At 54.8% G+C, this 18,344-nt stretch overlaps 1 protein-coding gene across 6 annotated transcripts in view; it reads left to right on the top strand.

Moving 5' to 3' along the window:
• Positions 1 to 16,432: 16,432 nt before the first annotated feature.
• CRHR2 (corticotropin releasing hormone receptor 2) overlaps positions 16,433 to 18,344 on the top strand; it is a 34,800-nt gene continuing 32,888 nt past the window's right edge. For all 6 annotated transcript variants that reach the window (XM_045197456.2, XM_045197457.2, XM_045197459.2 and 3 more), the window contains exon 1: positions 16,433 to 16,610. In XM_045197456.2, coding sequence (XP_045053391.2) covers positions 16,524 to 16,610 — 87 coding nt within the window. In that variant the 5' untranslated portion in view covers positions 16,433 to 16,523. The remainder of the gene's footprint in view (positions 16,611 to 18,344) is intronic.

Raw genomic sequence — 18,344 nt, forward strand, 5'->3', positions numbered from 1 at the left:
GGCGAGAGAGGGAGGGGGCTCCAGCACTCTGCCAAGAAAATGTGCCCCACTCCCCTTGTCTTACCCCAGGCATGGTGGTCTCTCTTTCCTCTGCTGATATGTCATTAGGAGCATCCAAGAACCACCATTCCTTCTAGAAGCCCACCAGAGAGCCACTGTCTGCGTGTCAGCACTGCTTGCTCTCCTGCCCTCCTGCACTTGCTTGGCCTACAGCCTCTCTAACTTAGCAGGTTCAAAAGCAGGCTTCCCATCCCCAGACATTCTCCTCTCCTGACGTGTCCATCCTAGTGAGGACACTCCTCCAACTCTGCCTCCTCCCTCTCTTACACTCTCCCCTGCACCGGTGCATCCAGGCCTCTTGATGGTACCTCCTAAACAGCACTCTTCTTTCTTCTGCTTCTTGTTCTGTCTCTTCATCTCTGCATCTCTCTCTCTCTCTCTCTCTCACCACCCTCTTCTCCTGCCCCCTGTGACTCACTTCTTCGTCCTCAGTCTCTGCTCCGCACCCCTGTCCTCTCCATTCTAGGGACTGATCCTGTCCTGAGCTGGATCTAGAACTTTGAGGACCCACACACCCTTTCCCAGACTAGGCCCAGCTGCCTGCCTGCTGCCCTGTTGCTGGCACTGCTCACTCTGAAGGCATAACCTACATGCTGGACCCTAAGCTTCCCCAGCTCCGATGGGCAGTGAGCCTGCCCATCTGGAGAGTCCTCAAGCCCTCCTCTGGATGTGGCTGCCTTCTCCTTGGCCCTGGCACCCACGGGGAATAGGTCCTGTCCTACTGGAGCCAAATCAGAGCTTAAAATAGCAGGAAATCTAGAGATCCAAGAAAGGAAAATGCAAGCTTCAGCTGAGGAGGCTGGAATTCAGGAAGAGAAAGGATCTCCATCCCTGCACCCCACACTCTAGACAGGGCTATAACCAGGATCCCTTTAACATTTCAGTGGTCGCCCCATGTGCACACCCCAACACTGCAGCCACACTGGCTTTACTCAGCCCTCCCTGACTCAGGGCCTTTGCCCGTGCTGTTTGCTCTGCTGTGCATGCCCTTGGCCTTGGCAGTGGCCATACTTTGTAGAACCTTCTCTTCCCTCTAAACCCAGGTAGTTCATAGCTCCCCTGAGAGCCATCTTTCCTTCCCCTTTCATCACCTGCCCAGTGCCACGTGGTTTTGCAAGGTTCTGTTGACACGTCATCTTGTTTCCATGAGCCTGTGAGGTCCACCAGGCTGGGGACGGGCCTTGGTTACTGCTGTCCAGGCAGAGCTGGAGCATGACAGTGTCAACACAAGAATCTGCAAAAGCGAGCACTTCTCTCACGTAGCCATTGTCCAATCAGCAAACTGTCCCTGCTCACAGAGCACCTGCTCCAGGAAGTGTCCCTGGAGACCTCAGCCCTCAGGAGCCCTTCCTGTCGCTGTAGCACAGCGGGGCGTAGAAAGTAGAGGTCAAAGGCGTGGCTGCCCAGATTTCAACCCTGCCCCTGACACTCAGGTAGGTGCACCAGGCCACTTACTTAAGCTCATTCTCTCTGCTCGTTACGTCAGATACAAAATGAGGGTGATAGTGGAGGCTAAGTGAGTTCTTGTATGTTCGGTACTCAGCTCAGCACCTGGCCCAAGGTAGTGCTGGAAGTGTAGGCCATTGTCGGCACTCTTTCCACTCTAACTCAGCGTGTGCCCAGTGAGCAGAGGAGAGGCCCCGCCCTGCTGGCATCCAGGCACCACACTGTGGCTCAGTCAGAAGTTCCTGGAGGGTGGGCTCCAGCTCTCAGAGCTGGGGGACTCCATGAGGAGGTCAGTGAGGGGCTGGGGGCCCCTAAGAGGTCAGTGGCATCTAGAGAAGGTAACTTCTGGGTTTCTCTTTAGTCCTGAAGACAAAGACACTCGAGCAGAGGGTGGGGCTGTGACATGGGTGGGTGGCTCGTGCCTCTGGGAGACAGCACAGCCAGGACAAGCACAGGAAGAGAGTGATAAGAGCGAGACCAAGAGAGTCAGCAAGGGCTCCTGCAACGGCAGGCGTGGGCTCAGAGGGGTTTCTGCAGGCAGAGGCGCCCAGCGAGGGGTGACGGGCTGGGGGCAGGGCAATGGGGACTGGGCTGCTAGCCCTGGCAGAGGGACTCGTGTGATCAAAGGTAGTGGGAACAGGGGCAGGAGGGATGTGCCCAGATCAGGAAGGCTGGGCAGCTGGTAGGTGCAGGCTCCACGGACAAGAGGCTGGAGAAGCAGGATGGGTTCCAAAACAAGGTGTCACACACTAGGTCCCCACGCCTCCTCTTTGGGAAGGGGAGGGCCAGGAGCGACAGAGGCAGGGCTGCTTCTCTGTGCAGGAGGGAGGGGCAGGTTCCAAACGTGGCCTGGGACATTCACGCAGCCAAGACCCACCAGGCCGTGCAGCTGCAGACAGAGCAGGCACACCTGTGTAATTCTGTGAGAAGTCCACTTCCTGCCATTGTTAGACCATTCGATCTGCTGAAAAGAGAGCAATGTGTCTTTCTCTGTCCTGAGAAAGATGTTGGCTATCGATTGCGCTGGACAGCAAAATTCCTTCTCCGCCTCTCCCCTGGGGTTATAGTGCTCATTTTGGACCTCAAAAGGTATATCTGCTTGTTTGTCCTTCAGCACCACAGAGGAGCAAAGTCTTTCCTACAGCGACAGCAAAAGCAGAAAGCTTCTGGAAATCCATTAAGAGAGCCCAGCATTTGGCTTTCAGCCAGCCAAATAGCATACACTCCATCCACGGACGCAAGACTGTCTCTCTCCCCAGTGCCTAGCACAGTGCCTGGCACATTCTAGGTGCTCAATATATACCTTTGCTGAGGGAGTCAAAGTATCCCCATTTTACAGATGTGGGAGCCAAGGCTCAGAGAGGCTAAGGAACCTGCCTAAGGACACACAGTAAGTAAATGACAGCCTGGGACTCCATCCTAGCTGTGCCATCACACCTACAAAGCAGACAGAGTGGTGGTGAGTGCAGGTGACTCACGTGCTTGTGCCCAGGTGATGCTCTGCACGCCTGGGGGAGGGGGCAGAAAGGTGGCCTATGGAATCTGCGTAACTCCATAGACAGACCTGGGTTTGAATCCTCTCTCTGCCGTGCAAGCATTGTGACTGAGCTTTTAGATTCTGGTCTATAAAATGTGGGTGATGACAAGATGGCTGTTTACTGAGCACCTGCTGTGTGTAGGCGGTAAACCAAATGAAACAGATAAAATTCTGCCTCTAAGTAGGACTTTGCCTTCGAAATTGGGAGGGAAAAAACAGAAAACAAGAGAAATAAGAAAATCCGATATTATAAGATAAGTGGGGAACAATAAAGCAAGGAGTCCAGCAGACAGTGGAGGGGACGGAGGTAAACATGGGGTCCACAGGTCCAAAGAGTGTGAGCTTCCACCCCGGTGGGGAGCCTGGCTGGGGGAGGGATGGTGCATGCAGTGAATTGAAGGGAGGCAGGCAGCACAGGTGGAGTGGATGCGGTGTCAGTGGGGTCCTGGCTTCAGGTCAGTCCCCAGGGAGCTCTGCGGCGGTGTGCACTGCACACTGCTGGCCCCATTGACGCTTTTGCCCCCCCACCCCCGCTCTCGCCCCCGCCTATCAGCGGGTGGCTGCCAGCTGCCCAGCAGTGCAAAGCGAGAGGCAGAGGAATGCTCGAAGCCAGGCGGCTCTACTTCCCCAAAGACAATGTGTGCAGGAGGGGGCGGCTGGAGCCTGGTCTGGGCACACCGGAGTCCACTGCAGTGTGGCTAGGGAGGGCCTCTAGGGGGCGACATTTGAGGCAAGAGTTAAGAGAGTGAGCCAAGTAGAAGCCTGGGCAGAGAGAACAGCTGGAATAAAGGCCCTGAGATGGAGAGTGCCTGGCGAGTTCCAGGGACTTGGTGTGCGTGTGTGCGTGTTGTGCATGCAGCATCCGTGTGTGCATGCGGGCATTTGCACGCATCTGTGGGTCTGCATTGTTCATGCAAGGGTCTGTGTGTGTGCGCACAGAGGACATGTGTGCCTACAGGTGTGTGAGTGAGTGACATGTGTGTTGTTCGTGTGGGCCTGTGTGTGCACATGGGCACATGTGTGCATGGAGAGCCTTGTGTGCTGCAGCTCTTCCTGAGTGAGGTGGGAGTCATTGGGGCCACTAGAGAGGATGAGTGACACCACCAGACTTGCCTTCAAGGCCAAGTGACAGGGCTGAGTGTGGAAGCTTCTGGGGGACCTCAGACCTCTGCTGGGGCCCGTGGCTGCCACCCTGGTGCCACCCCCAGCTGGGCTCAGTGGTGCTTACCAGAGCTCTGCTCACAAGGCAGAGAGATGCGAAGACAGGGGGAGGGGTGTGCAGCAGAGGGTGGGGGAGGCAGGTGGGCTCAGCCTGGGCCCCGGGCCACCCCTTGTGTGTGTGACTGCCGAAGGGCAGTGGAGAAGGAGCAGGGACTTGCTGGAGATCAGAACGCCCCTCAGGCCTGGGCACTGGCTCAGAGGGCTCTATAAATCACGCCCCAAATAATTAAAAAGAGATTGTGTGCACCCTTCCTTCTGCCTCTGAGGAGGGATATTCCTCTGCAAATAAATTAAAACCAAACCCGGCAACAGGCTCGACTCCAGAGAGGCTGGTGGAAGCTGCCCTCCCTTCGAGATGCCTGCAGCCCCCAGTGGTCAAGCTGATAAGCCGCTCCCCTTGCTGGGGCGTCTCCTCTCTGCACTGTCCATACAGCGGAGGTGACTCAGGGGGCTGTGGGGGTTAAGAGGCCCCCATTCATCTCAGAGTCACATTTGTGTTGGGGGAGGGGGCTGTCTATGTGGACTGCTCACTGGTGGGCCTTGGAGTGGCCTGGGGAAGCCCCCATTTACATTTGGGGAATGAGAAGAAGGTGTTGTCTGGTCCCCAACTAGAAGGGAAGAGGTGCTGACGTGGAATGGGTTGATGATGGGACAGGACTTCAAAAAGAGAAAAAAAAAAGCTATGCAAATTCAGGGTGGAATTTCTTTATTCAACCTAAAAATACCAACAGATACCAGCCTGAGCCCTGCTTCTGCAGAGCTGAGACACCCTCTGAAGTCCCAAGTGTACGGCCCCTTGGCCGCCATGTCTCTCCAGGAGAAGGGGCCGCCCTGGCAAGTACTAACAGGGGTCATGGCCCCAGGAGAGCCTGGGAGCAGCCGTGGGGTTCAGGCCCCCATTGCTGTGGGTTGACATCAGCCAAGGCCCTGCAGCGAAGAGGAAGGTGCTGGGGACTGGAAACACCAAGGTTCCCTGACACAGGCCAGCCCTGGGCAGGGCCAGGAGAGTGCTGCAGGTGGCTGTGGGCCCCAAGCCAGATTTATGCATAGAGTGTAGGGGAAGGTGGGAGGTCAGAGACAGCCCTGGGGTGTCCTGTCCCAGCTGCCCAGCTCCAGGGAGTCATAACGAGCTGTCTCATCAGAGCTGCTGGAGACTTGGATGGCCTCCTCTGGGCAGGCTCAGGAGCTCTGCAGCAGGTGTGGGAAGGCAAAAAGCCTGCTGGGGTGGCTGAAGCCCTTCACTCTAGATGAATTGCGCCACTAAGCTGCTCCCCCCCTGAGCAGGGACCACAGGAGGCTGCTGATTGAGAGAGTCCCTGGCTGTGAGGCCAGCCCCACTCAACTCCCACAGGTCTGACCTTGACAGGAGCTTGGGGGTGGGGCACTTCGGGGAAGCCTGGAGTAAGCCTTGACTTGGAGTCAGGGAGGTGCCAGGACTGGAAACCTGGCCTGCCACGTGCCGGCACGGGGCAACACCTTGCCAGGCTCTGAGCCTCATTTTCCACATTTGGGAGGAAACCTGCCCCAGCCTGGGCCAGTCAGACTCTCTGGGTTTAGAACTAGGGTTCACAAAAACTCAGGGAAGTCAAGGATGCAGGGGCTGAGGGCGCGCTCCTGGGCTGGGGATTGGGCAGCACATAAAGCACATGAGCAGGGAGAGGCCGAGACAGTGTGTGTGCAGGGGAGGCCATGGTACCCCCAGCGAGGCCAGGGAGATGCAGCCTGAATCACTGATCAGTTTTCCAGTCCACACGTTTCCACCCCTGCATTTCCTGGCCTGGCTTCTCTGAGGTACCCCGTGTCCATAGAATAAATCCTCCTCTTTATTTTCAGTCTGTTTTGAGAGGATTTCAATTGTGTGGTAGACTGTCTCCCAGCCCACATGCTCTCTTGCAATGGCTCTTGCCACTCCCTTACCAAGAAGTAAAGTCCACTTCGCCTCCCCTGGCCCTGTGACTAACCAGTGACTGACTAAGCAGTGGAATGAGGCATCGGTGATATTCTGAGGCTTCCAAGTATAAGCATTAAGAAGACCTGGCAGCTTCCACTTTTGCATTCAGGGGGCAACCAGTTGCCATGTAAAAAAAAAAAAAAAAAGTGTCACTTTCCTGAACCTGCCATGCTGTTTGGAAGCCTGAACTAAGCCGCTTGGAAGGGCCCTAGAGAGATGCCCCCCCCACCCGGGGCCCAGCTGGTTCAGCCATCCCAGCCCAGACTGCAGGCATGTGAATGAAGGAGCCTTCTTGAATGTTCCAGCCCCAGTAGACAACTCCTAGATCTGGGCATTGAGATGTCCCAAATCACAGACACATGAGCAAATAAATTATTGTTGTTGCCTTAATCATCACACTTGGGGTGGTGTGCCATGCAACAAGAGAGAACTAAAATGCAAGTTCCTGTGTTCAGATAGTGACAGTTCCGATGGCAAGGGACACGCAGTTAGGGTGAGACCCCACCCTAGGTGGCCTTGAGTCCAGGTCCCAGCCTTGTCGCTGGTTGGCTGTGTGACTCGATCGTTCTCAGTGTCAGAGGTGTCTTCCCCAGCCTGCACCCCAGCCAGGTCCCAGTCCCCTGAGCATCTCTCCTGGACCAGCTCAGAAGCCATCTTCCCTGAGCCACGTGACTCTCCTCCTTCATTAGTGTCTTTACTAAGCGCTCAATCATTTCATGAGCTTTTCCTCTGCAAATGGCCAATCACCATGCAGAAATACGGTTGGCCTTGTGAGTCATCAGGGAAATGCAAATGAAAGCCGGGGTGCGCTTCCCCTTCAGACTGGCAAAATGAAGACTGACGGTAACTGCTGCAGGCGGAGGAAAGACTTATGGGGAGGTGCAGGTGCCCGGCAGTAAGAACCTGGAGAGCCTTGTAGCAGCATCTATTAAAATACAAAATGTCTTTCCTCCCAGCCAGTGACCCCACGTTTGTGTGTGTCCCCGGGGAAACACGTGTGCATGGTGCACAAAGAGGCACCATCAGTGACCATGAACTCGGGGAATGCACCACATCTCCTTCACCACGAGCAGAGGATCCTGGGCAGCTGTCACCGTGCGGGGTATTTTATGTCACATTTATGCCACAGCACAGATGACACCCACAGGTGGCACACATACATGGCACCCCGCACAAAAATCACAGAAATGCTGGCACTGAAGCCTCTCTAAGAGATAGTTAAGTGAAACAGCATCTGTTTCATATGTGTGTAAACAACCTCACAAAAACCCCCAGAAATACCAAAATTTGATGAAATGCAAAAGTTGAAGTGTGGGAAGAATCTCAAAAAACTTAAAAGTGCCCTCAGGGAGGCTGATGACATTGGGAGGACCAAAGGGGATGGCTGTCTCTCTTATTTGTATTTGTAAATACTGAGGATGTATTTGTGCATTTCTTGTTACTGAAAATAAATTTTAAAAGTATTTGTAAGTGCCCATGGTGCTCATGAGTTGTGGGGGGCAGCGGAGAAGAGTTCAGTCTGGGAAGAGAGGAGGGGCTGGAGTAGGAGGCTCTGATGAGGGGGACTGTGGGAACACAGGAGTGGGGAGATTGGTGGTGTCTGGAATGGTCAAGGCAGGCAGCCTCAAGTCCCAGGCCAGTGAGAAAAGGAGGAACTGTCCAAGCAGAAGGTGGGTGCTCGGCTGGTGGGGGGCTGCCGAGGGCATTTCAGGCCCAGACAGGGAGTGGGACGGTGTGGCTCGGAGATGTGTTCCTGCCCAGAGCTCTCCTGGGCGCTGATTTCTTGGGCTGCCACAAAGTACTGGTTGCTCTGCCTGTGAGTTTAGGGGACTAAGGCAAAGACAGCAGAGATGTGGGACTTGATATGTCCCCGCTGCTCAAGCCTCAGGACTACACACACCCACCCTCTCCTGTCCCTCAGGACAACTTCACATTCATCCTCACACCCCTTCATGGGTTCATCTGTTCATTTGCATATTATTTATCAGATCATCCATCCATTCCCCCTTCATCTAACGATGATTAGGAGCTCACTAACTCACCGTGTGCCTATGTGTGCCTATGGCCCCCACACTCTGCCTCCGTCACCTGCCCTCCTTCAGGAGCCAAAATCTCTAGAACTGGAAGAGGCTTCAGAGTTCATCTAGTCCAGACTTCACCCGTTTTAGGGATGAGAGCAGGAGTGTGACTGGCCCAGGGTCACACAGAGAGGCAGGATGAAGAAAGTGCCATATCCCACCCACCCAAGCCCATTGCCTGTCCACCTGCCCCTTCCCTTCAACCCTGTATCCCAGGATCCACACTGCATCTACCCACAGAGAGAGATCAAAATGTGTTGGTTCAACAGATGATGGAATAAATGAATAAATAAGTGACAACAGTCAAAAATAAATGGTGTTGGATTTCTCAGAGAGAATGAAGAGGAAGGCCATCTTCCGTACAAGAGTAAAGAAGAGAGCCCTGGCTGGTGTGGCTCAGTGGATTGAGTGCTGGCCTGTGAACCAAAAGGTCACCGGTTTGATTCCCAGTCAGGGCACATGCCTGGGTTGTGGGCTGAGTCCCCCATTGGGGGTGTTCGAGAGGCAACGGATATCTCATGCACATAGATGTTTCTCTCCCTGTCTTTCTCCCTTCCTTCCCCTCTCTCTAAACATAAATAAAATCTTTTTTTAAAGAAAAGAATAAAGAGGAGATTTCTGCCCTCCACTTGAGCCTGCGGCCTGGGCGATATGCCTCTATGGGCAGGGCTGCCAGTCAGTATGTCCACCAGCTCAGTATGCACACATCTGGGCCTATCCAGCCAAGCCCTGAGCATGCTGGGAGGTGAACAGACCCCGACCCTAAGGAATGTAGTCGAAGGTGACAGTTCCCAAACTTGAACGTGCATCAGAATAATCTTTTAACAACATAGATTGCTATGCCCAACCCCCCGACTTTCTGATTTCGTGGGTCTGGGAAGTCACCAATTCAGGGCTCTGGTTTTAAATCTATCACCAACTAGCTAAGTGGCAAATAACATTTTTTTGAGGGTCCCTTTCCCTCCCTCCCTCTGACCAGGGCAGAAAGGCATCTCCGGACCCTGCAGTGTCATCATCCCTGTGGGTCCAGGGAGCTGGAACACGCGTATTGCCCACCACCTCAGCCGTCCGTGGCCGGGACAGAAAGGAAGGTGAGATGCTCCCCGGGACAATCCCCAGGCAGGCTGGTCACACAGCTAAGAGGTCTGATCTTTAAACTGCTGGCTGCCGTGGCTGCCCTGGCGAATCCTGGCACCCCTCAGTGCCACAGTTGCCAGCTTGAGTGGTGTTGGCCTTTTGCCAAAGGTGATCTGCCGGTTCTTCAACATTCAAGTCTATGATCAGGTCACAGTCCCGGGTAGAGAAACGAATCTGGAGAAGCAAGGCAGCCTCCAGTCTAGGACTTATGTCCCAATTCTGGCAGGCCTCACCTGGGGGTCTGGGCAAACCTTCCTCTTCGGGCCTCAGTTTCCACATCTACAAAGAGGGACATTACACTAGATGACCTCTAAGGTCACTTGCAAAGCTCTATTTTGTGTATTAACTTGCCAGTTCCTGCTAGGCTTTCATCACGATGCAAACATCTGTAAAAGATCAAGGTCACTCCAGACCATCGGGAGCAGGGGGGCTGGGGCGATCTCCTCCATCCTGGCCGCATTTTCCGCTCACATTCCCACGTGAGCCTGGCCCAGCAGCCGGAGGGTTTCAGAGTACATGATGGGCCAGGCCCTGGACTGTCCACTCTGCTTGGATTGAGCCATGTCACCCCCAGAGCAAGGCAAGGAGGGCGAGGCGACAACAGGTGCTGTTCTGAGTTCCACTCTCCAAAGTGAGTTGGGAGCCGGGGAGCTGAAGTCACTCACCCAGGCTCGCGCAGCTAGACTGCGGGGGACGCAAGTCTAACCCAGCAGGCCAGCTTCAGTCAAGTTCAACTGTGCCCCTACTCTGTGCCTATGGTATAGGACCCTGCACAGAATCAATATTTGAGGACGCCTGTGATGGTATTTATGCTCCATGCAAAAACCAATTTCTCCTTTTCCCAAGCAGCCAGGGGAAATAAATGCAGGACCATGTGAATCTCCTTTGTCAATGTTCTATCCACCTGCCAAAGAGAGCATTAGCCGATTGTGCAAAGCGATGCATTTCTCCTCACAAATGCCTCCTATTATCAGTGAATGAATGGCTCCAGGGCTCAGTTTGAGAGCACTATCTTCCTTAAGGAAAGAAAAAGCTTTTGAGTGAAATTTCAATTCTCCCTTCACAAACAGCCTCCCGGTAAGAGCAGCCACAGGGGTGGATGGCAAACCCCGGAGCAGAGGTGGAGGCCCAGGTGCACCTACCACTGGACCTGACCTTGCCTGGCAAAGGGCTGAATCAGGCCCTGCCAACCTCATAGACCACTTGCCCTTCACAGTGTCAATATGTGTGTCTCAGGCTTCTGTCACCTAGAAGCCCCACAAGTCACCTCACAGCACTGGCAGCCTGGTCTGGAAGAGGAGGAAGGGACAGATACCCTGGGCTCCTTCCACTCGGCAGGCAGAGTGGGGAAGGGAACAGGCTGGCCAGCACCAAGGCATGGCCCTCCTGCACTTGAACCAGGCCTTCCTGGGCCTTGATTTCTTAACTGTGAAGTAGGAATCTGAATTGAGTGACTATTAAGGTCCCTTCCAGCTCTGATGTCCGCTGGGGAGCAGCATGAGGACCAGAACTCAGGCCGTGACCGCTGTTTATTGGCAGAGTCTCCTGATTGGTCTCCTGCCTCTGGGTAAGTCCCAGCCATGCCATTCTCCACCCTGCTCTTTCTACATGGCCAAAGTGGCCTGTCATTCCCATCGCTAGCTCCTCCCAAGGCTGCCTTACCCAGGCCACATGCCTCCTGGCTGGGGCTCATCCAAGATCAACCTCACCCTCACAAGCCCCCTGCAGGTCCCCAAGCCTGTCTCATTCTCTCTCACCCCTCAGAGGCCCTCCCTCCACACCTTCAACTTCACCTAGCCAAGCCCTGTTCACCCTCCCCACCCCCGCCGGGAGGTGGCCTGGGTGGCCTCATACTCGCTGTCCCTCGTAGCCTTGCCTGATCCCTACTGTCTCCCCCACCACTCAGGGACAGCCACTGTGTCTTCTCTCCCTGCACCCTGCACTTAGTTGGTGCTCAATCAATGCATGTTTAATTCATGCTAAGGACTGTTTTCCCCCTTCCAGCTTGGTGCCCTTGTAGGAGTTCGAGAGCGGCAGATGTGGGTGGAGGCATCTAGACCCTGCCCTGTATTCCAGGGGCTTCTCAAATCCCTCCGTCCCTCACTACACCAACCCTCTTGCCCCGAGACTCCTAAAGTCATCCCCGTTCACTCAGTCACTCCACAGACTTTTCTTAAGAACCTAATCCGTTCCAGGCACCCATGGTCATGCCTTGCATGGGGTCTAGCACCTGGCGGGTCCTCAGTGTTTGTTGACTTTGAACTACAAGAAACAAAACAACCTTTCTGGGAAGTGGCTGTCCACACCTGTTCTTCCTTGATCCTCACCACGGCCTCCACGGGAGGGGTTTTGATTCCATTTTACAGTTAAGTGAATTGGGGGAAAGGTGAAGGGAGATAGGCATCCAGGGGCCCTGGCGAACACCGGAGCAGAAGTGGAGGCCCAGGGGCACTTGCCCAGGGGAGGAGCAGAGGCCTGATTTCTGCCAGCCTAACCCCCGGTGGCTGCACAGGGACAGGGGACTGCTGTGAAACCACAGACAGGACAACCTGGAGCCAGGGCTAAGGGCCACTGAGCCTTGGAGCCTGAACCATTCCAGAAAATACAGGCCCCACAGCTGTTCTCCAGACACAAGGTTTGTGAGCGGGTAAAACCTTGGCCAGAGCTGACTCAAATCCCTGTTAATCAAACAGAATGACTTGGTTTTCTTTACAGTCGAGTGACAACAGATGATCATAACTCATACTTAGACCTGGCCTCCCTGAACAGGGATTTGGGAGGGGAGAAAGACAGAAAGAGATATCAGAGTAACATCCCACAGAACCCACAGGAAGAATAAAGATAAACAATGAGCAAAACCAATGGCTGTTCTTCCACTGATGCTACAAAATTGTGTCCTGAAGTGGCATCACAAAAGCTTACTCTGTCATCTGAGACTAAATTGGTGTGACCACAGCCAAAATCAGGAGAGAGCCTTATACATCTGGGGGACGAGGTGTCACCTGGCCATAAGCTTGGGGTGGGGGTGAGGAGTGGGGGAGGGAACCCCAGGCAGCCGCATCCGCTACAGGGCCTGGTACCAGCAGAGTCAGCCCCGGTGAGAGGGGAGCTTAGGGTGGTGGCCCTGCAAGGCAGACCCGACCCCACCCTGGACCCAGGCACCATCTAATCCCTCACATGGGCCACACTGCACTGGCCTACTCTGCTTTTTCCTTAACTCCAGAGTCGCACCTACAAACCAAGACCACCCTGCTGCTCGATCAAGCCTTCTAGAACAAAAAACTAGCCCTGTCTCACACGCAACCCAAATGTCCCAAAGAACCCCAGTCCCCCAAAGTCACCCTTCCCTTTTATAGCTACTTACAATGGCCTGTCTGTCCCAGCCCATTAGATGGACAGGAAGTCTGAGCTCTCTTCAACAGCTCTGGTTCCCAGACACGGGGATGGGTGTCTTCCATGTCCCTGGTCACTTTTTACTCTGAACTCTACTCCTCTTCAGTCCCTGACCCCTTCTAAGTTGGTCAGAATTCCTAGGGTAGCGAGTAACAGAAGCGCCCTGAACACTAGCTCGAAGATCAGGGAAGATTTATTGGAGAACTCCCTTCCAGGGGGCCAGGGCACAGTGGGTTTCACTGGAGCCTGGAAGACCCCCAGGGCTTTCTCTCTGCCCCGCTTCCTGTCCCCTCTGGAGTGTGGCAGCTCTGCCCCTCAGCTCCGCTTTCTCAACAGCCAGGCAGCTGCTACACGGGCTGCCTCTCAGTTCCTCCGATGGAGGAATGGCCACTCTAGAGGATGCAGACTTTGTAAATCCCAGGGAAGGATTCGAACTGAGTCCGCCCAGACCAGCTGACGGTTTCTGTATCATCCAGCTATGGTCCCGCTCATTCACCTAGCCTGGCCGCTTGCATCGGTCAAGTGCACAGTGGCTCGCTGCCCATCAGGTCACATGCTGGGAGGAGAGCATGTTCTCTCTCAAGGGGGCAAAAAGTGGGGAGCAGAGCAGTCTTGGATGATACCATGCTCTGTGGTTCTCTGAAGAACCACAGAACACGGACAGACGACATATCTGTGGTGTTACAGTTTCATGAGGGGGGACAATCAGGGAAAAAATCTAGAAAGACTCCTTGGGGCGGGAGGAAGGGGTGATGGAAAAATTGTCGGGAAACTGAAAGAGAGGATGGAGCATTTTTTAGAAGGACAGGGCCATTCTGGATAAAACCAAGAAATGTCCCGTACCTGCTCCCACCTCCAGCAGCTTCCGCCCTCCCCCTTCCCTCCCCACCCAGCACCTCCTCACTCCTGGGCGCCAGGACACCGCTGCTATGCATAGGGGACTTTTTCTGAAGATGGGGACCACCCAGCAAGGCCTGGGCGGCCCTTAGGAACAGAAAGCTTCTAAATGACAATCAGTATTTCAGTTAGCCTGCCGGTCACAGTTGTGGGTGGGGGTTTCTCCTAGCACCCACAGCCCTCCAAAGAACCCCCCCACCAGGCAAGGGTTTTGTCTGACTTCATTGCTGTTGTTTGTTTTTAACCTGTTACATGTAGCAGGTTCAAGTCCAGATTTCCCTGACCTTCTAGGCTGCCTTCCTGTCAGACTCCCCAGGGCTGAGATGAGCAGTCCCCTGCTGTGATTTGTAAAAGTCTTCCCAGGGGAAACTGGTAGGAGAGGGGACAAAGCAGGATAGAGGAGAAAAAGAAGTCCCAGCATGCAGGCGAGCCCCAGCCTCCTGGACCCCACAGGGCCCCCCGGGCATTCACTGCCATAGCTGGAGTTCTTCACTTCTGGTCAGGGGTGAAGCATGACTTTGGGAATTGGGGTTCAGGTAGCAGGACCCCCATCTCTGAGCAGACTGAGGGTCTAGCTGCCCAAGGACAGTCCTCCTAAGAGAGATACCGGTTGGGGGAGCAAGGGGACTGATTTGGAAGCACAAGGGAAGCCCTGCCAGGGAGGAACAGGGCTGACCACCTCTGTTACTGCTTCCTAGACCCTTCTAGAAGTGGGGCTTCCCCCAGCCTGTCTTCCACTCCCTGGCTTTGCACTGGCATCACCCCAGCCGGGACCCCAGTTGAGCCGGCCTGCAGTTGCCCACTCCTGCTTCTGTCCACCCTGACTCTCCACGGGAAGTAAAGCTCTCCCTTCTCCCTGTTTAAACCCATCAAGGTGCTCCTATAGCACACCCCTCCCTCCCCGCCCTGAGCTTCCCCAGCCCCTTGTGCGCTCTCTCACCTCCCACTGTGTCCACTTAGGCCCATGGCTGGCACACTCCCCATAAGCTGAGGCTGGCCCTAAGGTCAGAGCCTCTGCTCTCTGCCTCATATCACGGCTGGCCATGGACAGGCTCCAGGGACACGTGGGGAAGACAACGGGGAGCCTCCTGCTGACCATCAACTCTTTCTGAATCCACCCACCCGTCACCTCCTGCCAGGAGCCCTCTCTGCCCAAGTCCACCTGATTGGGGCCAGTAAAGCCGTATCCTGTCCCAGCACTTGGGAAGAGGTGTCACCCCATCACCTTCACGTGAATGGAGAGATCTGGTCAGCTAACTTTCTTAGCTTTCCCCATAAAGACTCCCCTGCACCCTTGGGACTAGGCTCCCTGAAACAGCCAAGGGCCAGGGGAGAGGTAAAAAGAGGAGGGGAGACGCAGGCTCTGCCCAAGCTGATTGGAGACCATCCCCCTGTAAAAGGCAGCTAGAGACTAGTCCACACCAGGGAAAAGCCAGGGGCTCAGACTGAGGCCTGTGAGATTTCAGGGGAGGGTGATGTGGGGGCAATCAGGAAAGGCCGCCTGAAGGAAGGGGTGGGGAGGAGGAGGACTTGAGTGAACACAGTATCTCAGTTTCTTGAACTCGGTTGGAGTTCTCCAGGGCCTGTGCCCATCCGTGTGCGCCCTCCAGGAAGAGCTCAGTGCCCCACTAATCACATTCCTCAGATGCTTTCCGCTCAGATCCTATGGACTGCTGCTTAAGCTTATAAGCTCCCACACCAGGCCCACCTGCTGGAACAGGTCCAGACGCTGCTGTGCTGCACAGGCTCCAAGAACAGGCCCCAGGTTGGCCTGGTCCTCACTGAAGCCCCACACTGCTCGGCTCTGCCTGCCATTAGGCTCCCTGGGCCACCTCCTGAAACACGCCTGGGCCTGGGCCTGGGCCTGGGCCGGCCCCGCCTGGGGCACCAGGCTCTCCAGGTGCATCCTGGCATCACTGCATTTGCTGTCTTTGTTGTTTAGGAGTTCTAAACTTTCTTAGCATTTTATTTCAAATTTACAGGGAAGTTGGAAGAATGATTTCAAAGTACACTCATATACTCGTTGCTAAGATTTACCCATGATTAGCATGTTAACCCATCTGCTTTATTGTTCTCTCTCTCTCTGTGTATGTCTGCATTTCTGAGCCATGTAAAAATAAGTCAGAAGTGTGGTGACCCTAAATACACATTTAGCCCTGAGAGTGTACTTCCTAAGAACATTCTCTACCTACCCACAGTGCGGATGTCCAAATCTGGTATTTGGACATTGATACATTACTACTGTTTAACCTACATGCACAGTCAACTTCCAACTGCCCCATCAGGCACTGGCGCTCAGACACAGCTTTCCGGACAATTGGAATATGCCCTGGCCAGAGTGAGACCCCCACCTCCTCCCCTCCACCACAGCCCACCCTGCGCTCAGGCCACGAACACAGCCTGGACCCTTCGCCCCTTTCTCAATTCCTCTCTCGAAGAGGAGGGTGGCTACAGCCCAGGCAAAGGCTGTGGCAGCGGTGGAGAAAAGGCATTATTAACCCCTTCTCTGCAGGCTCCAGGCAGAGTTCGGTCCCTGGCTGCCCGGCAAGAAACGGCTGCCCGGCACCCGCTATAAATAACCTGGAGAGGGCCGGCTGTGGGGCGGTGTCACCTCCGCTCTGGGCTGGCGGTGGGGGTGGGGGTGGCAGCACGTGGAGGAGGAGGATACCCCGAGCCCAGGGCTTCACCTTGGCCACCTCACTGGGTGGGGAAGGCGGTCCGAGTCGTTCTGGCCCAGGGGAGGGGCAGGCGGGGCGGGACCTCCACACTGGGAGGTGCGCTCCGGTCCCCAGCTACAGTGGGCATGGGGTGTCCCACAGCACCCTTGCGCCTCCTCCACGTCCCACAACCCCTCCTCTGCCTGCTCTGCCTCCTCCCGCCGCTGCTCAGAGTAAGTGTGGGGAGCATGGGTCGCGTCTCTGGGTGGGGGCACCGGGAGCTGGGGGGTGGGCGGATGTCTCAGTGCCCAGTTCCTGGGCCAGGTGAAGGAGGCGCTGGGCTTGGTGGCTGGGTCCGGGTTGGGGATCCCTGTGTCCGATGATGGGATGCCGATCTGCCTGGAGGAGGGGTAGGTGGAGACTCGGATAGGACAGGGAGGCCTTGGGGGTGGTGGGGTGCACTGGCTGACCTAGCACAGGCCCCTCCTCAGGGCCAGAAATTCCTTATTCCCTGTCCATCCTTTCACTTCCGCTATGGATCCCCCTCCAGGAGCCTGGACCCTCCCTACCTCCGCAGTCCTCTCCAAGGCCAAGGCCCAGGCCAGCGCTGTGCACACACCCTCCCAGGGTCTTCAGGCAGGGCCCCAAGGGCCAGTGGCCAAAGCCAATTCACCTAATGATTTCCCCCAAATTTAACTACTTTCTGAGTGTTTTCTAACCTGACCAGCTCATTTTTCCTACTTTTTTTTTTTTTTTTTTTTTTGCTGTTCTGTTGATGTGGAAGTATTTTTTAGAAGTGCTATCTGAAGGCGTGGCTTACTTAATTTTGTTTTCCTAGTAAAGCTCGAATCCTGCATCCTCTTAGCTGTCATTTTCTGCTTGATCTAACTTTAACCAGGCTTAGGAATCCTCTGCCAGCTTGTCGAAAGTCACTGTATTCAAAACTCGCATTTTTTTAGATGTCGTTTTGAATCCACCAGAGAGAAGGATCAATCACTCAATAAGCTCATTTCATTCATTCTATTTAGCAGCTACACAGGACTTACCCTGTGCTCAGCGTAGTTACCAGCACTGACATACGTCATCTGTTTTAAACTAGACAACAACCCCCAGGAGATACGGCCTTCGTCATCCCCATTTTACAGATGAGGAAGCCGAGGCCAAGTCATGTGCCCCAGGTCACTGGGCTGGGGAGTGGCAGGGCCAGGATGCAGCCCCACTCCGAGTTCCCTTCACGTAATGAAAATTTCATTTTAATGTGATTTGATATTAATAATGTGAAGTTACTTTTAGGACACTCAGATGCCAAAACATTTCAGAGATGGGTGACTCTGGCAAATGACATTAGATGAGTTGATAATTGAGGAGATGGTTTTAGGCCTGCTGTCCTGTTATAGGGCCCTTTGCTGGCTCCCTCTCCCTTTTGGGGGACTAGGTATTTCCTCCCTCCCTCCCTCCCGTCCTTCCCCCCCCACCCCAGACACCTGTGTGAGGGACACAGGGCTTGACACAGGTGAGGGGAGATGGACCCAAGAAAGAGAGGGAGCCCCAGATTCCAGAGACAACAGAACACACAATGAGGTGAGGCCTGGAAATTTCTCAGGGCGAGTAGGAGGCTGAATCAGGACTGGAAAGGAGAGTGGGGCATCTTGAGAAAAGGGAGCTTCAGGAATAGACTCAGGCATGGGAGAGTCCGCTGGAAGCCGCTGCACAGCTCTTGGGGTCCTCATTTGAGGTCTAGCACCTGATAAATGAGAACTGAGTAAGTTCTCCCCTTCCAGGAAGCTGGCCCAGTGGCTCAAGAAATAATGACCTGCTTCCTTCCTGTGACATCCCCTCCCCCTCCCGCTCTGTCTCAGGCAAACTTGGCTCCTGTTCTGCATATTGTCTGCTCTGGGCCCAGACTGCCTCTTCCTTGCCACTGCCTCTCCTTTGCTCCCCCTTCCCCTGCCCTCCTGCCCTCTTCC

Source organism: Desmodus rotundus, chromosome 6, assembly GCF_022682495.2.
Source record: "Desmodus rotundus isolate HL8 chromosome 6, HLdesRot8A.1, whole genome shotgun sequence".
In the NCBI taxonomy this organism is placed as follows: domain Eukaryota; kingdom Metazoa; phylum Chordata; class Mammalia; order Chiroptera; family Phyllostomidae; genus Desmodus; species Desmodus rotundus.